Raw genomic sequence first — 22,356 nt, forward strand, 5'->3', positions numbered from 1 at the left:
ATTACCTATCGTCTCATCGACTCTGAAAGCGGCCATCTTGGCGCACCAAACACTCGGGTGCATAAACTCTTTTTGAACTTTCACGTGCTCAATCTCGTAATGATCAGTTAATAAAGAAAACATGTTTATATATTTCTCAGCCCATATCCTCTCCTTGATTTCCATCGGAATATGCTGAGCCACTTTCTCCCTTCTCGAGGGTACTGACCCCTCCCCCGCAATCGGCAGTAGCTGCTTACCTGAACCGGAAGCTGTAACCGTAGTCGCTGCCGAACTCATGCCCGCTGCGGGTTGTCCCACTGGAGCCTGCGGGGGAACAAAAGGACATGGAGCCTTTGCAGCCTCTCTTGATTGCCGCAACTGCCTCATTACTGCCCTGGCGTCATCTGCCGTAGCCCCCTCACTCTCTTTCCCCAACCATGCTGCCAGCTGTGCAGCCAACTCGGGAGGCATATCCTCCCCGTTCACAGGGGTGACTACAACGGGAATTGGTTGCCCCTCCTTCGGGACCGGGATCGGCGCCTCAGTCGGTGTATCAGGGTGCGCCGGCGGCGCCTCGGGAACCGGGGCCTCTTCCCCAGTTGCTCCCTTCTTGGCCCTTCTACCTCTCCCGTTAGGGACTACACCCGGCAATGCTGGTCCGACGACTCGCTTAGGGCCCCCTACACCGTTCATTGCCGCCATCTGTTTCTTCATCTCGGCCATGTCTTTTACGAGCATGCGGAGCATCTGATCGGTTCCGACCCGCTTTCCGGCCTTATTGCCCGGCATTGTCCAACGCTGATTCTCTGTAAGAACAAAGACAAGAATTAAAACGCTCAAAATTGGCTCTTCGTTCCGTCTCGAGCTCACGTGCAGCGGGGAGGTGCAGCTTCAGAGCACAGGAACAAGAGGATGCTTCCTTGGCTTGTCGCTCCTTTTATCCTTCTTCGGGCGGGCGTAAACCCGCCTCCGCCCGCCTCCGGGGGCGTGGCTGGCGGCTTCAGTGTCTAGGACAACCCACTCTTGGGCGGGAAAAAGCGCGCCCCGGCTACGCCGCTTTGGGCATACCAGCCGAGACTCTCCTCCCGCCCAAGATGGCTTCCCGGGGGGATCGGGGTACTCCACCATACGTTCGGGGGGACCGAGTGGTCGCCCCTTTCCAAAAGTCATGCACAATGTTGTTTTAATATATTGTAGGATCAAATTCACCTTCCAGGTTGCTCTGCAAAACCAGTGTCGTTATTCAGCTTTAATGTATGCATCTTTTTAGGTTTCCAGTAATTCTGTGAAAACGAGAACTCCTTATTAAAGTGAGACTGGTAAGGGGATGAAAATCTGAAGCACAACTGACAAAGCGGATGCAGAAGGTTTACCATGCAGGGGATGCTCCTTGGAAAAAATCAACTTGCTGGGCAGGAAGGGGTAGCTTTGACTGGCACAGAACGTGCAGTGTGGTAGGGACAGATGAAATGAAAAGAGTACCGAGGCATAGAAAACTTAAGCTGACAAAACATAGCGGCTGCAGCAATGTGCATGTACACCATACATAGGCTACTGAAACTGCATTTGAATAGGCCGTAATGTAGCTAGAGATAAACGAGTGATGCAAAGGCTGGTGGCAGTAACAAATGAGCATTGGCAAAGCAAACAGGCCTGGCAAGCAGGAGTGATTTATTTTTATTTCCCCCCAAAAAATGTTTAGTTCAAGCCAGTGCGCATGCGTTGCTCTGCGAGGCTTCTTGTGTTTACTCCGTGTGGGTCTGACTCCTCCCACACATAGGATTGGCTTTTGTGTGGGTCTTTCAATAATGAAAGCACGCAAATGGCTAAAGGCGGGCGCATGTCCCATCTCCTTTTTTTTATTTTTATTTTCCATCATTCACTCCCACTGCGTGCAGGGCGGCGGCTGCATTCCTCATGGGTCAGGTCACCTTTCTTTTTCTTCTTTAGCGTTGCAGGGGTTTTGAACCCGCCCTGCATTGTGTTTAAGTAGCTTAAGTTTCTTAAACATTTTGTACAGCATTGGGTTTGCTATTTTATAAACGCCCATATGTGTCAAAATTCGAGAAAAGTGCCACTGCATATTGTGCGAAAGTTAATCCTTTATCGCATAATATGCTGTATTGTTTGTCTACCTGTGCGCTATAATTCAGACGGCTGCTCCAAGCCCGCAGATGTCTACATAACGAAAACAAAATGCCAATCAGCCTGATGCTTCAAACCGTTATCAAATGGGGAAAAGCACGATGCTCCTAATTGACAAGTCCACACACATTCGATTCGTAATTTAAGGTACCTAGGCACTTAAGTTGTTTGGCTTGTGAACAGTTCTCGTTGTTGGCACCCTAATGATGATACCCCCAAAAAATCGTTCTAGCCTTGTTTGAAATGTAGGGTGTTTCCGTTCTATATCATTTTACCTACAAGGTAACCATATGTTCAGACCTGTGGGAAGGGACATTCAGTTACCTACCATGTTCGTGCCCAGGTTAACACACGGAAGCAAAGGTAACTATTCCAATGGAGAAAAGGAGAGGCATGTAGGGTTAAACTTGCTGTGAACTTATTTAAAGTGGCATCTAACGTCTTTATGTTTTCTGAGAGCACCCAGTATGCATTTAACAGTGTGTACATGCGGATATTCTTTCCTGTTACGTACACGGTCATTGGAAATACTCCTGCCGTTCAATCTGCGTAGGATATTTAAAAGCTAGCAATGCTACAGGCTGAAAGGAGGGCGCTGATTAACAATGCATGTGACCCTCACGATGTCCCTGGCTCCGACATTTTGTCAGAATGTCTGGTGGTCCGGGATGTAAATAGAGCAGTGCTTCCTGCTGAGATGCAATAAGCACCTCTGCCCAGCACTTTTACAAGTGCTATTTCATGGTGCGCTGTTTTATTCCAACCTCCCTTGTTTTTGTAGATGCTCGTGGCGGCAGCAGGAGGCACGGCGCCCCCCGCGAGACCATTGTTTTTCTATTCAGAGGAACACATCATTCGGGTCAAAGAGGGGGGGGGTGTTTATAGCATGGGATATCAGCGGCACAATGAGCGGCGTGTTTGCTTTGGGAATTCCGAGTAATTAAGGAGGGACAGTAAACTGAGGGATATACTGGGAGGGACAGTCCAGGGAAAATACCACACCAAGGACCACTGCAGTTGTTCTCTTCAAAGTCATTGTGTAACGCCTCAGAGGCCATAGCTTTGACCGTGGCGTGAATCGACAATTTTAGTTAGGACAAAACACACAGGTCTATGTCCTGCTGTGAACTGTCTCCGCAACGTGTGCCAAGCCCGCTGCACTTCAATGTAAAGTTCACACTACGAGAACTCTAGCTACACTTTGAAAGGCGGACAGTTTAGAAGCTTGCATACACTGTAGGTGATGGCAACTATAAAAGCAAACGGTTACTGTGCGGTCTGACACAAAATTCAATTGTGATCCATGTTGTGCGCCTGCACTCGCACTGATACCGAATGGAGGTTTTATGATGGGGATCGGACATCCAGCACCTTTAACACATGTACTGAAGGGCGTCTGTGGGTGCGCATTTACTAACCTGTTAGTTTTTTTTTTTTTTAACAAAAGTCCTCTGGAAACGCGGATCTGGCTTGAGCTTTGCGCCGGAAACACATTGCGCTAGATCAATACATACAATCGCAAGCTTCCTACAGCACCGTCTTCGTCGCTTTTTGCACGAGGCGGGAAATGTGTCGGTAGCTTGCAAAACTTCGGCGAGTACACCCCTGCAAAGCCCAGAGGATTAATAAACAAATACATAGATCTATCTACCCCATGGCACGTAAGGGATATTTACATTTGCATTTATAGTCAGTACATGGATTTATTCAGTCTATAAGTCAAATCCCTATGGGACGTTTTTTCAATATGTGAAGTGTTTTTGCTGTACTCTGTGCATAAGAGCACTGTACAAACGAGCTTAATCAAGCAGTGGCAAAGCGTCCATGTCATTTTGTCGACTAACATGCATGGTGCTTACACGATGAGGCTGGTAGCCACGCAAAGTTTTTTACATTTTACTGTAGCTATGCTGCACAGCATTGCAGATGCTGTGCAGCGTGGCTACAAACCATTTGCGAGACCTATTGGCTTTGCCAATGCTTATTTTTTTTGTAATTTGTTTTATTTCAAGTATATGCCAAAAATGAAACAAAATATAACATGCTACACCCTAACCATGACAGACGTGTTTCCAGCAACAACAAAAAAAATACCAATTGCTTATAATTTTAATAGAAGAATCTGGATGCTTTCAAGCAGGCTGCTGCACTTGGAAAGCGTATTTGATTTTAACGGAAATCATAGGAAAATTATTATGGACGACAAAATAAAAATGAATGGCAAAGAAAAAAAGGTGTAGTAGATGTGACCAGAGCTGCTGACTTTGGAACCCTGAGACCCAGGTTTGAATTGAACCCTGGCCTTCTAAATGTGCCACTCAGATTTACAACAAGACTACAATTTTCAGTGTCGTATTTTCAAAGAAATTGTGCTAGTGGAAAACAGTCATTTTATGCAATATGACAGATTCATGAATTTACTTATGACAAAAGCAGAAATACAAATAAAGTAAACTAGTCTTCGTTGCAACTCTTATTTTGTTTTGTAACTAGCTTATTTATTTTTTCTAATGTGCCCAGGTACTCATTCATGGGCTGTGCAGCTCTCCAACAACCAATACTATTCATCATTTGTTACTTTAGGCCACTCTTGTGTCCTTTGGTGGAGTGCACACATGATATGTTTTGTAGTTATAAACATTTGAGCAAATTACATTTCTGCTGTGTGAAGTCTCTGTACGTTTGTGTAATGTGTTAGTTAATTGTCGTAACACCTTATGTCTTCTAGGTGTTTGCAAGAGAGGGCAATGTACCAAATATCATCATTGCTGTAAGTATTTGAAGTACTAAATCCTTACATGGTGACATAAAACATGTTTAAATGGTAGCCAACAGAATCCTCTAAGCCTTTTGTGAATGGATCTATAATATGCCCTTACCTAAGCTGAGGGCAGGTGTAGTAAATTTAGATATCCTAATCATTCCTTTTTGTGATACCATGGTTCATGCATTTGTTGTAATGACCAGAGAGAATACATCATTCATTCATATTGCAACACCTCAGTGTATATTTGTAGTGTGGATTTTGTGAAGGCCATTTTAAAACAAGCACTTGATCTTTGCAATCATCACACATTTGTTAATCTGTGTGGAAAATGAAGCCCAAAAACTTGGTTGCAAAAGAAAGACTGATAAAGAAGAAATTAGATAATGTTACATGTCTACGACAGCTTGTGATGACTTGAAAAGAAAAGTATACTTGTATGAAGTTTACAGCCAGAGAACAGCAAAAGGAATGTATCCATTGTCTTCAGAGATATTTCATGGAGTAGGTTTGTGCTAGTTCCCACAACATTATTTTAGAGCTTAAAACATTCCTTTGGTCTGCGCTCTTTTTGAGGCACAGTTGCATCAGTAGTGTACAAGATCCTGTAGTATAGTCTGATGGTACATTAGTCTTTATTCTAAAGGCATCTATATGGCTAGAACAAACCCAAATAAGTTTCACTTTGATAGCAGTGTGTAAATGTAGAGAGCAACTTATTTTTTTAAAGAAATGCTGTCTGCCCTCCACTCCAGACAATTCTGGTGGAGTATCAAGGAATTACATATGGAGGCTACCACTGTTTTATCAACCTGTAGTCTGGGGGGAAAAGTTACATTAGAGAAAAGTTACATTACAGGTTCTGAACATCTAGCATTGAGAAGGTAATGCATGCTCTAACGAAACACATTGAGTAAGACCCACTGATGACAGCCATGTATGGTTTATGGCTTCCTGGTAAATCAATGTATATTGTGTCTTATTTTCTTAATGCAGGATTTGGACGGTTCTGAAATGTGCACCAGTGAAAAGTGGGTGCTTTTCTTACCATTGTATAGGGAGCTTACTGTGATCACATTTGCCAGGTGTTAAAAACCAGAATAGGCACTCTTCATTACATTCTGGTGTTTGTGTAAAAAGTACATCAGTTTTAAATAGTTAGATACAACTCCATGTGCGTTTAGCCTGAGACTGTGCTCCCAGCTTCTCACCTTCTAATAGATAGATTAAAGACAGTGCCATCTATTCTTCCTCAAAAAGGCCAAACTCGCAAACACCCTTCTGGTACATGCAGTTGAGTTGTAGACCTTTCCCTAGATTAAATATTCAATGGTCTGACCTGATAAACCCTCAAAGGTTTGTGCTCACAAATTGAAATGCTAGACGTACTCTTAGATTTGTCTGCTACTGAGCTTTAAGAGTGTAACAAGTGATAGATTTACCAGATTTTATTCTGTCAATTGATGATAAATATGCCTCACCATCTATTTATTTAGAAAATGTTTCTTTTTTCTTTATTAATGTCTGGTGATTCGTACCAGGGGCCGCCAGGAACTGGGAAAACAACAAGTATCCTGTGTTTGGCTCGTGCTCTTTTGGGGCCAGCGCTAAAAGATGCTGTTCTGGAGCTTAATGCATCCAATGATAGGTAAACTACCTAATTTTGTGTTTAAATACCACTGTACCAGAGTAACAGTTGCAATCTAGCTCCCTAGGACAGTTGCAACAGTTTTGATTGTAATGTCCTTCCCTCTGAAGATGGTGCTTCTTCTCTGCTTAAATGTGTGCATCGTTTAGAGTCTGTTACATGGAGGCGGGTGTCGGAATGGTCTAAGTCACTGCCTAGAAGAACTTAGTTTTCCAGCTGTGATGAATTGTAGCCAGATCACTGAATCACAAGTTATGAGCATATGCAGTAGTCTGCATTTTAGGTGGTGGGGGGAGGGGGGATGTGTCTCTGTGGTCGTAGAAGCAATATTTGCGTGAGATAGAGAGACTGGTTACAATGGAAGTAGAAATAGGAATAAAAATGTACACGTTCTAAAACATACTTGACTAGTTTGTTACCAATTTAAATTTTATACATTTTGAATAATTGCTAAGACGTTTAATAAATACCACCAGATAAGTAGCCAAGCTAAAGAGCACAATGGTGGTGTTTTTTTTTCTTCTTTTTATTTCAGGCTGTAAAGGGTAGTGCAGGCTTTATAAACCAATATTTGTGACTTAATGTTGACATTAGAAAAGGCTGGGGTTCGCCAGTAGTGATGTTTGTAGTGATAGGTGAACCATGATGTCTGTTTTAATTCAGAGTGCGAGGTCTGTAGATTGTGGTTGTTATTACATAAACTTTTGTGAACAATGTCATTATTGTTTTTAGAGGAATCGATGTGGTACGAAACAAAATTAAAATGTTTGCACAGCAGAAAGTCACACTTCCAAAGGGCCGGCATAAAGTCATCATCCTGGATGAAGCAGACAGGTATGGGATCCCACATTGAATTGCTGAAACAAAATATGCTCTGTGCTGGCTCAGACCATAATGACGGTGTGCTGCTATTGATGCTCACACACTAGGCATCTTATTGTCTGTCTTCAAGGCAAGAGCACCAGAGAGGCATTTTGGATTTTAGAAGCATCCATTTTTTTCTCTTTCTCACGTATGTTTTACTTCTTTCACTGTGAAATGCATATGATTGTGAAAAGAGATTTTAATCAGTACAGAGCTTTATACATACAGGAATGCCTGATTGTATATGAAATGGTTGAAATAAACTTGGAAACTCTAGGATAAACGATACACAGGAGGTTAATGGAGTATACATTATTTTTATTGCTCTATAGGTGTTTATGGTGACCAAGATGGAGACCACGTTATTGCTATGACTCCTTTGAATTTTGCACTGTTATCAATGCTAGCGTGTTACTATGTATGCCCATTTCATGGAAGGAAATGTTGAAAATGACTTATTTTATGTTACAAAAACCCAAAAACAAACTGTTATATAAAAAAATAATAAACTTGGAAACTCAGGGCATTTCATGTACACAACTATAGAGGATAAATTGTCCCCTAACCTCTTAACTATGTCTCTCCTCGTCTAGTGGGTAGCGTTGCATGAGAATCATAAGAGCTGGCATGCAGGGGTGTTGAATTTTTGAAAAAATGCACTTGTCCAAGGGACAAAATGCTAATTAAGTCTTATCGTCCTGTAAAGAAATCCACTTGTTCTAGCTACTACCTAAATCATTTAGCTGGGGCAGCACAGGTGCTTGACTAGTCAGCAGCAGCCTCCTAAGTAAACGTTCCTTGTGCTTCTGCCCTTCAGTGGTAGGCAAACATGCAAACACACTTACACCAGCCAATAAGCTTCTACATTCCTCTCACCATGGATGCTGAACTGGTTCTCTACCCTCTTATAGTATGTAATCCTTCCACTGACTCGTTATAGGCTCCATCGTGCTTTGCTGTGGTTCTTTCACACTTTAAGCTTACCCCTGACCCTCATCTGTTGTTACAGACTACATAGTGTTTTCCCCTTTCACTGCACAGAGTTCATGCCTCCTCTTCTACTATGCACAGTAGACCTTTATGCTTGTCCCCTTTCACCCCCTCCCACAAGTTCTATGTCCCTATCTCCATTCTCTCTCTATAGAGCCATACCTCTTCCACTACATTATCTCATCCCCAAAATACTCCATGGTGGTTATGTTAAGTCCTCCAAATCCATTGCCCTGCATTCTTTCACCATAGGCTACCCACATTTCTTTAGTCCCTTTGCGAATTGTCAGCACCCCTACCCCCTTTACCAATCCACTTTCCTTCCTCTCCTCCAACAGCCCTGACATCCGCCCCTACAGCAACCATACTCCTGTCGTCATGCTCTAAATTAGCAGTGTTGGTCAAGGAAGAAACAAAGATGCTTTTTTTGTGACCAGTGCAGAGATGACACAATGTAAAGTCAAAATATCAGTTTATGCCCATCGACATTGGCATTCTCAAAATCCTATTTGGAAGTGTGTGTTCTTCATTGAAAGACAATGCAAGTAATTTAATGCTGGTGCAGGAGGTTATTACATGTAATGGGGTGACCCTGTAACCCTCAGAACCTGGGTGGGTAATAGAACAATAATAATGGTTCTGTCGGACTGAAATACACAGTAATATAGTATTTCCTGGTTTGTTACTCACAACATCCGTCCCTATAAGGGTACAACGATAGCGGTACCTATACCAATATGAAACAGAACACACTGACCACACTGACCACAATGAAGATTAGAGTAAAGTTTTAGTCACATACTTTTATCTTCTCTGAATTGTATTAAAACATTGATTATAGCTGTCCAGACAAACACAAAACCTATATACCACATACATTTTGAGTAGGACTCATATACATTTAAAACAACATACAAAATTGTCAAGTCACGAAATTATTAGTAGCATCAACTATAAGAACAATAATCCACTAGGCATATCAATCAATTCTTGGTTCCTAGTAGATTTTATAAAGTTGATTTCACGATAGAGAAAATGCGTCGACGTTTCGACCCTGGGGGGCGATGTGCTGGTTGTGCGCATCAGGGGCGGGTCTTCATCAGGACTGTACGGTTGTGGGACAGCCTTTTCTGGACCTTGGCTTCTCTTGGGTACCTGGTCCTATATATGTAGTATTGGTGATCAGCCGACTCAGCCAATATCGGAATAATTCTTAGATCTCTGTATTGATTATTTATACCGGCAGATCCGGTTCTCAGAAGGAAGGAGTTAGACCGTGACACCTGTTTTACATATCACGGACACAACGCCTTACCGATCGTGTCAACGCTGTATAAATAATCAATACAGAGATCTAAGAATTATTCCGATATTGGCTGAGTCGGCTGATCACCAATACTACATATATAGGACCAGGTACCCAAGAGAAGCCGAGGTCCAGAAAAGGCTGTCCCACAACCGTACAGTCCTGATGAAGACCCGCCCCTGATGCGCACAACCAGCACATCGCCCCCCAGGGTCGAAACGTCGACGCATTTTCTCTATCGTGAAATCAACTTTATAAAATCTACTAGGAACCAAGAATTGATTGATATGCCTAGTGGATTATTGTTCTTATAGTTGATGCTACTAATAATTTCGTGACTTGACAATTTTGTATGTTGTTTTAAATGTATATGAGTCCTACTCAAAATGTATGTGGTATATAGGTTTTGTGTTTGTCTGGACAGCTATAATCAATGTTTTAATACAATTCAGAGAAGATAAAAGTATGTGACTAAAACTTTACTCTAATCTTCATTGTGGTCAGTGTGGTCAGTGTGTTCTGTTTCATATTGGTATAGGTACCGCTATCGTTGTACCCTTATAGGGACGGATGTTGTGAGTAACAAACCAGGAAATACTATATTACTGTGTATTTCAGTCCGACAGAACCATTATTGGTGCAGGAGGTTAGACATCTGCAGGAACAGGTAATCCATGTGCCCAAGTTGCTGTGCTGATTACAGGAAAAGTTTAGCACCTATAGCTGCAGACATGTATGGTCCCGAGGAATAGGCTAATTGTGTTAGGTAAAGAGCTGTGCAAACAGGCCACCAGAATATCACAAGCCTGTGCATAGATCGCTCCATACATATTTACAATGTTTGTACACTAAAGCAGTGCTCCTTCCTTATACATTCATAAATCACTTCAGAAGCATAGGAAGAGCAGAGCTCCGTGTCGAACGTGCTGTTCCGCTACATACAAAGTAAAAGGACTGCATATCTAAGGGAGTGTGTAGAACTCTTACAACAGGGCCCAATGAAGTTATAAAGCAATATACAGACCAAGTAGGGCCCAGACAGGTGAGAGTAGAGGTCAGGGAAAGTCTCAAGGCAGGCTTTGATGTTCCAGGTTGGTAATCAAGTCAGGTCAGAAGGCAAATAGTTTAAGTGCAGATCGGTTTGGAGACTGAGGACAGAGTATCCTATCTGATGCATCCCAGCTGGTGAGTAAGGAAATGCAACCAATTTACAAGAATATACATAAGAGGAGGCGGACGATGAACTGGCTTGTGGGAAATACTGTGAGGTCCGAGTTCCACGTAGTGCTCCCAGCGAATTAATTGGATGGCACACTCAAATGATATGCTTTGTGGTAAAAGACCTGAAGCATAGAGACGCAAACCCATAAGTTTACTGACCGTCGGATGAATAGAAAATGAAAGCAGCATGGTTAGACAATTAGAATAATTCCTCTGACTGTCTTTACAACATTGAGGATCAGACTTGACTCTAGGATTGACCGTCCCCTTGTTTCATCTGTCTGGGTGCCGCTTATTTCAGCTGGCTATTCTTGTGCATTTATAACGCAACTTTCACTTTCGGCATTCAAGCCACACTGCCAATAAACAGAGCTCAGTCAGCTAACCACAGCCAACTTGAGTAAAGTGTTCACTGAGCCAATCGCAGGCCGCTCTTACTTTCCATGATCAACATTAGTTCCCATCTCCCTCGTTGGCTAAAAGTGCCTAGTTCACTCAGCTCTGAACCTGCTTATTGGTGTTACAGTAATTCCTAAAGGAAATGTTCAATACAAAGAAATTCATGCTGTAAAGTGTCATATTTGAGCCTGCTCTTAGGGTAGAGGCAGGAGGATAAACTTAAGTCTACATTTCCAACGGACTATGTACATAATAAAGCCGCTTATCCTCGAAGATTCCTGAAGTCCCGGGTGTCGGGCGATATAAATGCTACACTCCAGGCATGGTCCCGGTGGAGGGGGGGAGGGTAGAGGTAGTTTAGTATTAACTCATTTGACTTATCACCTCGATTCTATTTGAGTTTTAACACATAAAGCTTGTTTTCCTTTTAAACAAAACTGTGGTTTATTGATTACTGACTATTTTGTATTACAGCATGACTGATGGAGCCCAACAGGCGTTAAGAAGAACGATGGAAATCTATTCAAAAACAACACGCTTTGCACTTGCATGCAATGCCTCTGATAAAATTATTGGTAAATGATAGTAATGCTTGCCTCACTGTGCAATAACTGTATTTTCTGCCCTCATTACTTGCGAGAAACGTTTTAGAGTGCCAGACAACCTACTGTTGCCAAAATATGCCTGCACATTGTATAAATATATCTTAATTACTTACTACAAGTAAAACCCTAGGCAACATGAGGCCTCTATATAGGCACAAAACTGTTTACTGTGAGTAAGGTGTGTTACAAACAAATGTAATGAGCAATTTATTCCTATGATTTACAATCAATTTAACCATTGAACCCCTACCGCTCCAATGTGGACCTGATATCCTGTTATCTTCTAACACAAAAGATCAGCATGTCCTAAATTGTCAGGAAAAAAACAAAGTTTCCTCCCTGTATAGTGTTGCATCTCCAGTTGCACCACTGTTTAGTGAAAGGCTCTCAGTTTCTTGGAGTCACACTATGGCAATTAGCTTGCAAAAAACAAAGACTGGCTCACCTATTACCCCACCCCCCCAAACTTTCTGAAAATGTCCATCTTTGTCATCTATGAGCTAACTTTTTCATACTCATATAGTGCCCATATCTTCTGTAACTATGTATAGTATACCTAAGCCTCGATTGACTTGTTTTTTAGGTAATATGATTGTTTTACCTGTGTTCCCATAAAGGGGATAGATAAGCTAGGTGGGCCTTCAAAATCCCCAAACGCTATGTAGCTAAGTCGGTCCCTATTCTCTATGAAGGTCATGTTCTCAAGATGTATGCAAGTGTGCCTAGATCTCCTCAGCCTCCCTGGCTAACACCTGGTTGTGTGCTGCCTATTCTACTTAGGAGGGCTGGCCTGCAATGAAAAGTGTCAATGTCTTATTGGCAAATATCGGACTCTTGTAGAGACAATATCAACTTTTAAGCTCTGGGAGCTTTTCATTCAGTTTTTAGATCCCCCTACCAGCACACAACCACCCCACCCTCATGCCTGAAATGCTCAATTGTCCATTCCTCAAAAGAAGATATCACCCTTTTGTTGTTAAGCCTTCTAGACGTCGCTATTGATAATGTTTCCCACAGTACAGAGATCTATGTCTAATCTAAATCCATTGGTTGTTTGTTCACCAAACAACCCCAGTGTCGACTTGGCCATCTGCAAATCAGTCTTGACCCATGGGAACCAATGGATTTAGGTTGAGATCTCTGTACTATGGGTGAAATTCGACATTGTTCTGCGTTCCGTCCAATTGTGTTTTTTTTGCATTTGTCGCCGTAGGTGGGACAGGTATGCCCATCTGTGGGTCCTGTGCTTGCCATACCACTGGAGTCAAGCTATCCTGGCGCATGAAGGGTGATGCACCAAAACCAGTCCTAGGATTCTTGTCCGGTCTGGGGAGGACCTAGCCTGGCAGTTTGGGCTGAATTGTTCACGTGGGGAAGCAGGGTCAAGGCTGATTTGCATAAGGTGGTTCAAAAATGGATTGGCTCTGTAGGCAGATGGACAATGGATTTAGGCCCAGATTTCTGTACTGGTAGTGAATGTTTGACATTGTTCAGCATTGAATATGAATATAAAGGCATTTATATAGTGCACAGCTACTCAGAAGAGTGTCCCGGCGCAACAAAAGGCACCCTGGCTTAGACCCACCCTAATGGCAACAGAAGCACAAGATAGACGCAAAAAGGAAACCTGAAAGCGCGGGAAGAGTCCTCACACTTTTTGGTTAAAACGCAAGGTTTTGAGACGCTTTCTGAAAATGGTAGGATCTGTCACCGCTCTCAGTGAGGCGAGAAGCACATTCCAGGCGTGGGCGCCGACCAACCCAAACGAGGATCCCCCAGCCCGAACGCGAGAGATTCTGGGGACTCTAGCTAAATTCATTGAAGAGTATCTCCGCGTTCTAGAAGGAACATAGTGAGAGATCCTTCTGCACAGGTACTTGGCCCCCGTTCCATGCCAAGCTTTAAAGAATAGAACCATCGACTTAAATCTAATTGTTCTTTACCGGGAGCCAGTGAAGTTCTATAAGGCAGGGGGACATATGCATCCTCACCTTTAGCCTGTGCCACCTGCAGACGCTTGAGAAGATATTCTGGAAGGCCAAGATGGAGTATATCCACATAGTCCAGTGTTGAAGTGATTAGTGCTTGGACCACAGATCTCCTATGTTCAAGAGACAGGAGAGGAAGGAATTTCGTCATCATCCTGAGGAGCATTCCGTCCATCAGTTCTTTTTGCAATGTTTCCCTTGGTTAACTGTTCTGAAAACTCCCTAAATAACACATCTTCAAAAAGATGGGAAGGCCACACCACAAAGTAACTACACAACCAAGTTAATTTTATAAATGTCCAGCAAATGGAGTATGAAGTGAAAGAACTGGTACGCCCTGTATAGTTTAAAAGTATTCTTTAATTTCTCAACACGATGAAAAGCACAGCCAACGCATTTAGTCCCAGATAACAAACTGGGCTTCTTCAGGGCAAAGTTAACCACTTCAAGGTCCATTATTTCCATCATGTCAAATACATACAAAACATTTTCACAAACCCTGCAGTCCCCCCGTTTCAGTTACGGACAGCATATATCCGTGTCCTCTCGTAATGTAGCAAATGATTGCCGTTTTGTAGTTGTCACACTTCTGTGAGTGCCTACGACAAACCAGAACCACTTGTTTCATCAACATGGTATTTCTCACACTACAAAATAGCACTCATTTGCTATCTTTTACGGGGACAAAGATATATTATGTCCATGCACGTCCTGGGAAAGGAGTATACCTACCCCACTATTTTCTTAGTTGTGGAGGACCTATGTTCTTTAAAATGCTTGATTTCAGCCTACTCAGGTCCCCTTGTAAAAGGTGGTCTCCTGCAAAGATATGTCTGATGGTATCTCTCAAAACCTTTATTCACTTGATATGACTTTTGAGGCCCCATATATTGTCGTTAAGTGTATCTTTTATGTATGTTACCTTCTGTTCTTTAACAGGTGCTACTATGAATACGACCTCGACTCTTAGTAGTGTGTACTGTCAGCGTAACAGCTATTCTGTATTATGCAGGGCCACATTTCTGCCACCCTAATCCCCCTCCTGCCCCATTACTTGCAGCAGTAAACACAGAGCCAAAGTTGAAAAGGTGTTTCCTTTCCCATCCTGTAGGCGATACCAACCATGTTGTCTTCCCCTATCACTGTCTCGCCCTTCTTTAGCCAAAAGCATCAACGCTATCTGTATATTAATGTGTTATCTAGTTTCCCATTTCAACTCCTATGTAAATAGTAAACCAACATAGTAATGAAGGAAAAGTGGTCCCGAAGGTTCCTCTTGTAACTACTCTTCCCTCATCACAGACTCTTTTCCCCTAGCCTCCACTCCCATCCAGAGGCTCACATCTCAGTCCCCCTAAGCCACCTTTGTAAATAGATCTTGTTCCCCAAGATGTTCCCCTTACTTTTATTCTCTCTTACCAACATTTCCTGTGCTTTTGTTGTACTCTTCTAACCTCGTATTCTGCCATGCTAGGTACACATTAAACCTTGAATCTCTGCTTCTCACAGAAGTCAATACTTCTGTGCTCCCAGTCCCAGGATCTCAAGCGCCTCTACTAGAGTCTAAAGGTTTACCTGAAAGGTTGAATAGCAACATTCTGGCACATTTAATGTGTGACTATATCGAGCTGTAGATAATATTGATATTAGTAAGCTTAGGTAAATGGCTATGTTCTTCATTGAAGTACACATTTTACCCAATGATTGGATGATCCTGATTATCTGGGAGTACTTTGCTTAAGTCGTTTATGCTTTAGCATTTTTTTTAATTCATGTCATTTTTTTAGATGGTTGTGTAGCTTTACTGCATAGGGACATTTGTAGTTCCCAAGCACTAAACGCTATAATTGATTGTTCTTCCCCCTCCTACCCTGTCCTCCTTCTGCTGTAAAGTGTTACATGTATGATATTACAAAGTACTTGAGTATTTACATATGGTCTCCCTATTTACTGGGACAGGGTGTTTAGAGAGAACAGGAAATACCATGGTCATATTAAAACTGGGCAGGCTCATAAGTGCAGTCCTAACTAGGTCCTATCCTCACAAGTTCCTAGTCGCGCGTGAGATAAGCACACTTTGCTCTTTCATTCGACTAAGTCCTAAACAGACACACTCTTCCATGTCTTTATTTTCAGTGGCTGCCCTAAAGTTACCAACTCTGCACTAATTTTAATTTCTTTTAATTGCCGCTTCCAGAACCCATCCAGTCTCGCTGCGCAGTCCTGCGCTACACAAAGCTGACTGATGCTCAGGTTCTTGCAAGGCTTATGACGGTGGTCGAGATGGAGAAAGTACAGTACACAGATGATGGCCTGGAAGCCATTGTCTTTACAGCACAAGGTGATATGAGACAGGTACTGGAGTAGATGTTTTGCAAAGCCTTATCTGACAATTTGTGATTATGGTAGTCTGATTAGAGGCAGTTTAAGTATCTGATTATGTGTAATGTTGAAAATCTATTCTTGTTCAAACGTGTCCCCTGGAGGAGTAGTATTTTAAATCGTAGTAGGCATGTATTGCAAAATTTCATTGGGTAAGTGACTAATCTTTTATACGATTTGATATATTAGTATTTTATTCTGAAGACATTTACTTGCATAAAACTACAGATTAAACAGTCTCATGTCAATATTGTTCTCATGTTCAGTTCAATTCTAATTCGTTTCATATTTTTTCTCTGAACTTCATTCTGTTTCATGTTGCTGTTCCTATGTGGTTTTCATCTTGTCTCATTATTCCTCCGTTTTCCTTTTGGAGCTGTAATTTTAATCTGTTTCAGTGACATGGAAACTGTAGCTCAACCATCTTCTAATACCTACTTTTTAATTTTGTTGTGCTTACAATGCTCATACAGGTGTCAAATGCTTCAATAAGGATAGATGGTTTAGAGATAAATAAGAGGGCATGGAAGTTGGAGTGTATTACGACTAGCAAGCGGGTTTTCAAATCTCTTGCAGTAGTCTGGTTAATTGTGAAGGAAAATAGGTTTAGTGTTTTAAATCCTTTTTTATTTCTTGATCGGTCATTAGATTTCCTTTACTTCATTAGTTAAAGTAAAAGCATGTTGGAGCGTGTTTCTAGAGTGGACTAGATTATTTTGAAAGAATCCCCGGTTAACTTACTCCAAGATTTTTTTTTGTATAGAAATACTTTGTTTTTACATTACAAGCACTAACAGTGTGCGCTGCATTCCGGTCGAAAAAGAACTGGAAAGCTCTAAACTTAGAATACCGACTCCAAACATTGCTCACAATGCGTATTATCACATGACGATAGTAGTGAAGTCGAATTAGCCTACAGGTCCATGGTAATCCCACCATTTTCCACAAACCTTGTGAATTTCTTGGGACATCCTCTCGCTTCGTAAATAAGTACAAGTTTTCCAAAGCAGTCCATGTCCCTCTTTGAAGCCTCGAGGGGTGACACTGTGGTAGCTGTCCAGTGGTGGGCTATTCCCTGTTTTGCAGTTAGGGTACCCAACCCAACCAGCATCCCATCCCCGTTTGGCCACCCATGTCTTCCATAATCCGCAAGGGACTAATTTGGGGTTGCATGTCAATGGGAGTCCCTACTACTGCGAAGAGTCCCATGAGTTACCCAATAGGTTTGTATGTTAGGCCAGTTCCCAACCATGTGGAAGAAATCTGAGTGGGGCTCAGCACCTCTGGCATTCGGTGAAGTCACAAAGGAAAACCCGCCACAGGCGCAATAAGATGGGCCCGTGAAGGAACTTGCATTGTACCAGGAGGAGCCTGGCAGACATTGCCAGAGTATAGAGTGCCATACAAGCATCCCTCCATTCTGCTTTGTCCAGCTCTTCCACACAGCCCTCCAACCTCTGTATCAGGGTGTCCAGTGTCAAGGGGGAGTGTACCACCACTGAGCTATAGATCTGAGATGCCCCCAGCCCCCTTTGCCCAAATGAGCCATTAGGAGCTTACATTCTAGAGGGCTGTATTCAAGTACCTCATGGAGAGGGCGTGCCGCAGTTGCAGGTATTTAAAGAACTGGGAGGGTGGCATGCTGAAATCCGCTTGAAGCTCTACAAAGGACCTCTTGTGGCCCTCCCCTCCAAACATCGCTGAGCCTTGAGATCCCTATGTTGTCCCATCTACGGAAGCCAGCCAAGTAGGCCACCTTTGCAAACCATGTGTCCTCCCACTGTGAAGTCTCCAGAGTAAGCCTTTGAGACCATTGAGTCTAGCAAAGTACAGCTCGCCATGTACAAAATACCACCTGGGTAACCTCTGGTAGTGTGGCAGGGATAGGATCCCTGTAAAGGATGACCATCACTGTCGAGCCCCAACAGGGCGAGTTCCCCCCTGTAAGTGGGATTGCCCCATCCGTGCAACCAGTCATTAATGTGAAGAAGAAGCTGAGTCACTCAGTAATAGTTTCATTTCAGCCTTGGCCATTCCTTTGTCCTGCCGCTCGTATGCACTTTCCGGTGGCCACCTTCCCAAGTGAACCTGCTGCCCATGGCCTGAATGGCATAAAACCATACCTCCTAAAATAAATAATTGATAATTTTACAAAACCTACAAGAGTTTCAGGAGGACCATCATCTTAAAAAGGGAGAAACTGCCCATAAATAACTTTCAGAAGGAGGGTAGCCCATCGCTTCATATCCTCTCGAACCTTGCGCGTCACAGAGCTCAAATTCAGGCTCCATGTTAAGCCTGGCTCCCAGGAGATGTATACCCCCAGGTACTGAAAGCTGATCTGACAGATCAGAATCTGTGAATGTCAGTCCTCGTCCTGTCTATAGCCTTGGAGTGGCACCAACAGGGTCTTACTCCAATTAACTCGGAAGGCAGACGCATCCCTAAAAAGATGTACTATTTTGAGGACACTGGGCCCCATATTGACTGGGTGGGACATGAACCACAGGATGTCATCCGCATACAGGGCAATGCAGTCTACCTAAATGGGGCCCCATTCGAAGCCCCAGACGTATACATCGCATCTCACCCAAGTCGTCAAGGATTCCGTAATCATGGCAAACTGCAACGGAGATAGCCATCACGATTGTAACACAAATTGTCATGAAAGTAAATTTCGTGCTTGAAAGTCTGCAGGTGTGATTATAACAAATTGCAAATTCAGTAGGCTTTATGGTGAAACGTAACTGGGGGGGTCCGTATTTGAGTCCATTAAGAAAAAAATATATCCCGCTGCTCAAATGGGATATTGTTGCTGTTTTCCATATTGCTCTGCGTTACCTGAATCAGATTGAAGCAAAAGTTCAGGGACTCCTGCTGGACCCTAAAAACTATGTATCCTTTGACATTGTCAGTTTTACTTAAAATCTTCCTCGAGTCCTGCTGTAGTGATCTGCATGGTGTGACCTTCAACATATGTGACAAACTCCTAGGTTTACTAAAGAACAGTCTAATGACTATTTCAGGCAACGATGATTTGTGACACAAGCAACCAATAAAATACAGAACATAGGAGGATTTAAAAAAACAAAAAACGATATAGAGATTTTGCATGTGCAGCTGATAACCAGGTTGGACATGGTCAAATAAACTACAATGTTTGGACAGTTTTCCCATACTTCGAGGTTCAGCCTTAAATAAATCAGTTTCCCTTGTATTCCCTTAGATATGGCCAGAAACTGGCCTTGGTTCTTATTGGTGCCTGGTTTGGCCTGTTGTACTGCCTGTGTGGGAAACGTGATTTGCTTGTACACTTTTAAGAGTTCTGTTGTAATGAGAGCAAGAACCACATTTAAATCCTATAATGGACAAGAAAGGGTTGGTAGGAGTGCTATTGATAAGCATAATTATCGGACTTGACAATTTACTGTAAGACTATAAATCCTGTCTAGCACTTCAGAAACCTCATGCACATTGATTTTTGTATCGTGTAACAGTTGTGATAGATTTGGCTATTGTTGCAGGTATATGCAGTTTTATCATTTCTCTTTGAAATTTGAATAAACATTTTATTATACAGCGTATAGAGAAACACTAAAAGTAAACCATTGAATTTTTGTGAATTTTTGTGTACCGGGTAGAGTATTTTAAAGATTGAGCATTCCGTTTTTGAAGTCAGTGCAAAACTGACCAAGACTGAATATCCCAGCCTGTTTTTTCCATCACTTGGTTGAATCTTACTTGGTTTTCTGCACTTCGTAGTTTGGTTGTCTCTGTAGGAAGGCCTGTAGATGCTGTGAAAGTAGTTGAAGTAGAATATCTCTCCACCATGTGGACTAGCCTATAAGAGCTGCAGTGAGTGGGTTTGTTGTAAGAGGTACAATGGTGGAAGGTGTTTTTGGATACCGCATTGACTTAAGAGGGTGAATATGTTGTGGAATTTTTCTTGGGTAATAGATATCATGGTGTCAGTGGCTAAGGGTTTTTCAGGTTGATGAGAAGAACATTTACTTTTGGTGAGATTTAAGTATAGACATAGGTAATTACTCAATTCTCAACTTGTATTGGTCAATGGTAACCCTACATAATGACCTAGTGTTGCTTTGTGATTTGAGCTTAAACTGGGTGTCATCAGCAAACACTTGGAATGCACACCGGACAAGCCATGTAGGAGTTGAAATATTACAGCAACATGAAGTACTATGTAAGCAACCTTTTGCCATTGTAACAGCCGTGTGTGGGAGAATGTTTTTTTAAGGTTTCCAGCCTTCCGCTACAGAGACTTCTGATAGGGAAGAAATTGATTCTTGTCAAATGGAAAATTAGTAGTCACTAAAATATTGACTCAATTTATTGGCTCTCTGAATTGACCTCTTTTCAAAGAGAGGCCTTTACATTTAAGAACACACATGCCACCTTATCTGTGATGTGGAATCATAGACCAATTTTTAACTAGGTGTTCAAGATCAATGCAGGATTTGGTGCCCTTGGAAGAGTTAAATGTAGTAGGTTGCATGTAGCTAAATGTTAAGTTGTCCAAAATGCTAGACATACTTAAATGTCATAAAATCGTACATGACGAAAATGTGTTTAGAAAAAGACTCCAAAAACAATGCATCTTCAGATGAGTCTTGACACTTAAGAATGAGCTTGAATTTGTTTAGTTAAATATATATTTCTCTGGCAGTGTTGCATCCTATCAGAAAAGCTGCGTACTTCACTGATCAGATAAATTCAGAAGTACAGCTGTCCGGTCGTGCCACATTAGTAATATGTTAAGATTATTGATATACAACATAGATTTTCAGGCAGTCTGAGCCTTGATAACGGTGATATATGGACCAGCCTGCCTGTAACCTCTAATGGGGCTAAGTATAAGCCCTTAAAAAACTCTAAATTGAGAAATTACCCGACAACTAAAGATGCAGTATTGTAGATGTTATTTGTATGTGCATGAGATGATTGTGGTGACATTCACGTTGTGAACCTATGGGTCGCAAAACTATTTTGTAATCTCAAATGGTGTGAATCACTAAATTCGGCCATTTTGTGAGTGCAAAATAGCCTTTCAAGATGTATGAAAGGCTTTGGCAGTGCATTTAAGGTAACTGCAATTTTTTGCGATTTCCTAAAATTGAGACTATTAGGGAATCACAATTTGCGCTTCTCTAAGCACGTGTACCAAGCAGTCCCTAAATGCTAACTTTGGATTTGGGAAATTCTATTACCATCGACTACAAGTTGAAAAACACATAAAATGCATTTTTCAAAGAGCCATGTTGCGCACTCATACCCTTAGGTCATGTGTGCGCTTTACATGTTTTTTTTTGGGTGCTACGGGGGGCAATTGGGTAATCTCAAATTAGCTAATGAAAAAACATTTGCGCCTAAGAGCCTATGCCCCTAGGAACGAATGGAGTAGTATTATCTAATAGCAATTACCTATTTACTGAATCGCTATTTGGTAATATTAAGAATTTGCTAGATCTTTAGCGATTGCTTATATACATCGCATTTTGCGATTACTAAATTGCGATTCGGTAAAAATCCCTATTTAGTAATCGCAAAATGCTATTTTGATGCATGTGGGCCCTTAGTGTAACATTGGGGCCCTGAAAGTCCTGATGAAAGCTGGCTGATCTTTCAAGGTATTTACTACAGGCTGAAATATGTTGAGTCATGAATGTAGGAGGCATTGATTCTCCTTATACATCAAACCTTCTGTTCTTTAACCGGTCCCTGGGTGCCCACAGATTAAACTGCCTTTTAAAGGTGACACCTAGAGGCATTTTAACTCTTATTTTTGCCAGGTCCCAGTAATGTGTTCCTTCATTGAATCTGTGTCACTCCCACCCCCCATAAGTGGGGTTGAGCCATCCTGGAATTTGATTTGTTTACTCAATGAAGCATGCCACATAGAAATGTATGAGGGAGAGTCCATTAAAAAAATAAAGGTTTCAGAACTCCCCCTCCTCTTTACCTGGGAGACCGCCTATCCTTTTGTTCTTGTTAACTAGTTTTGTAATAAGTTCAGCATTCTTTTTTATTCTGAATATCCCAGG

The 22,356-nt window shown here is 42.1% G+C and overlaps 1 protein-coding gene across 1 annotated transcript in view; it reads left to right on the top strand.

Moving 5' to 3' along the window:
- RFC2 (replication factor C subunit 2) overlaps positions 1-22,356 on the top strand; it is a 66,054-nt gene that overhangs the window by 38,114 nt on the left and 5,584 nt on the right. Inside the window, exons 3-7 of the mRNA XM_086954604.1 lie at positions 4,856-4,897; positions 6,433-6,539; positions 7,272-7,373; positions 11,794-11,894; positions 16,110-16,267. Coding sequence (XP_086810730.1) covers positions 4,856-4,897; positions 6,433-6,539; positions 7,272-7,373; positions 11,794-11,894; positions 16,110-16,267 — 510 coding nt within the window. The remainder of the gene's footprint in view (positions 1-4,855; positions 4,898-6,432; positions 6,540-7,271; positions 7,374-11,793; positions 11,895-16,109; positions 16,268-22,356) is intronic.

Source organism: Lissotriton vulgaris, chromosome 2_1 (genome assembly GCF_964263255.1).
Source record: "Lissotriton vulgaris chromosome 2_1, aLisVul1.2, whole genome shotgun sequence".
NCBI lineage: Eukaryota > Metazoa > Chordata > Amphibia > Caudata > Salamandridae > Lissotriton > Lissotriton vulgaris.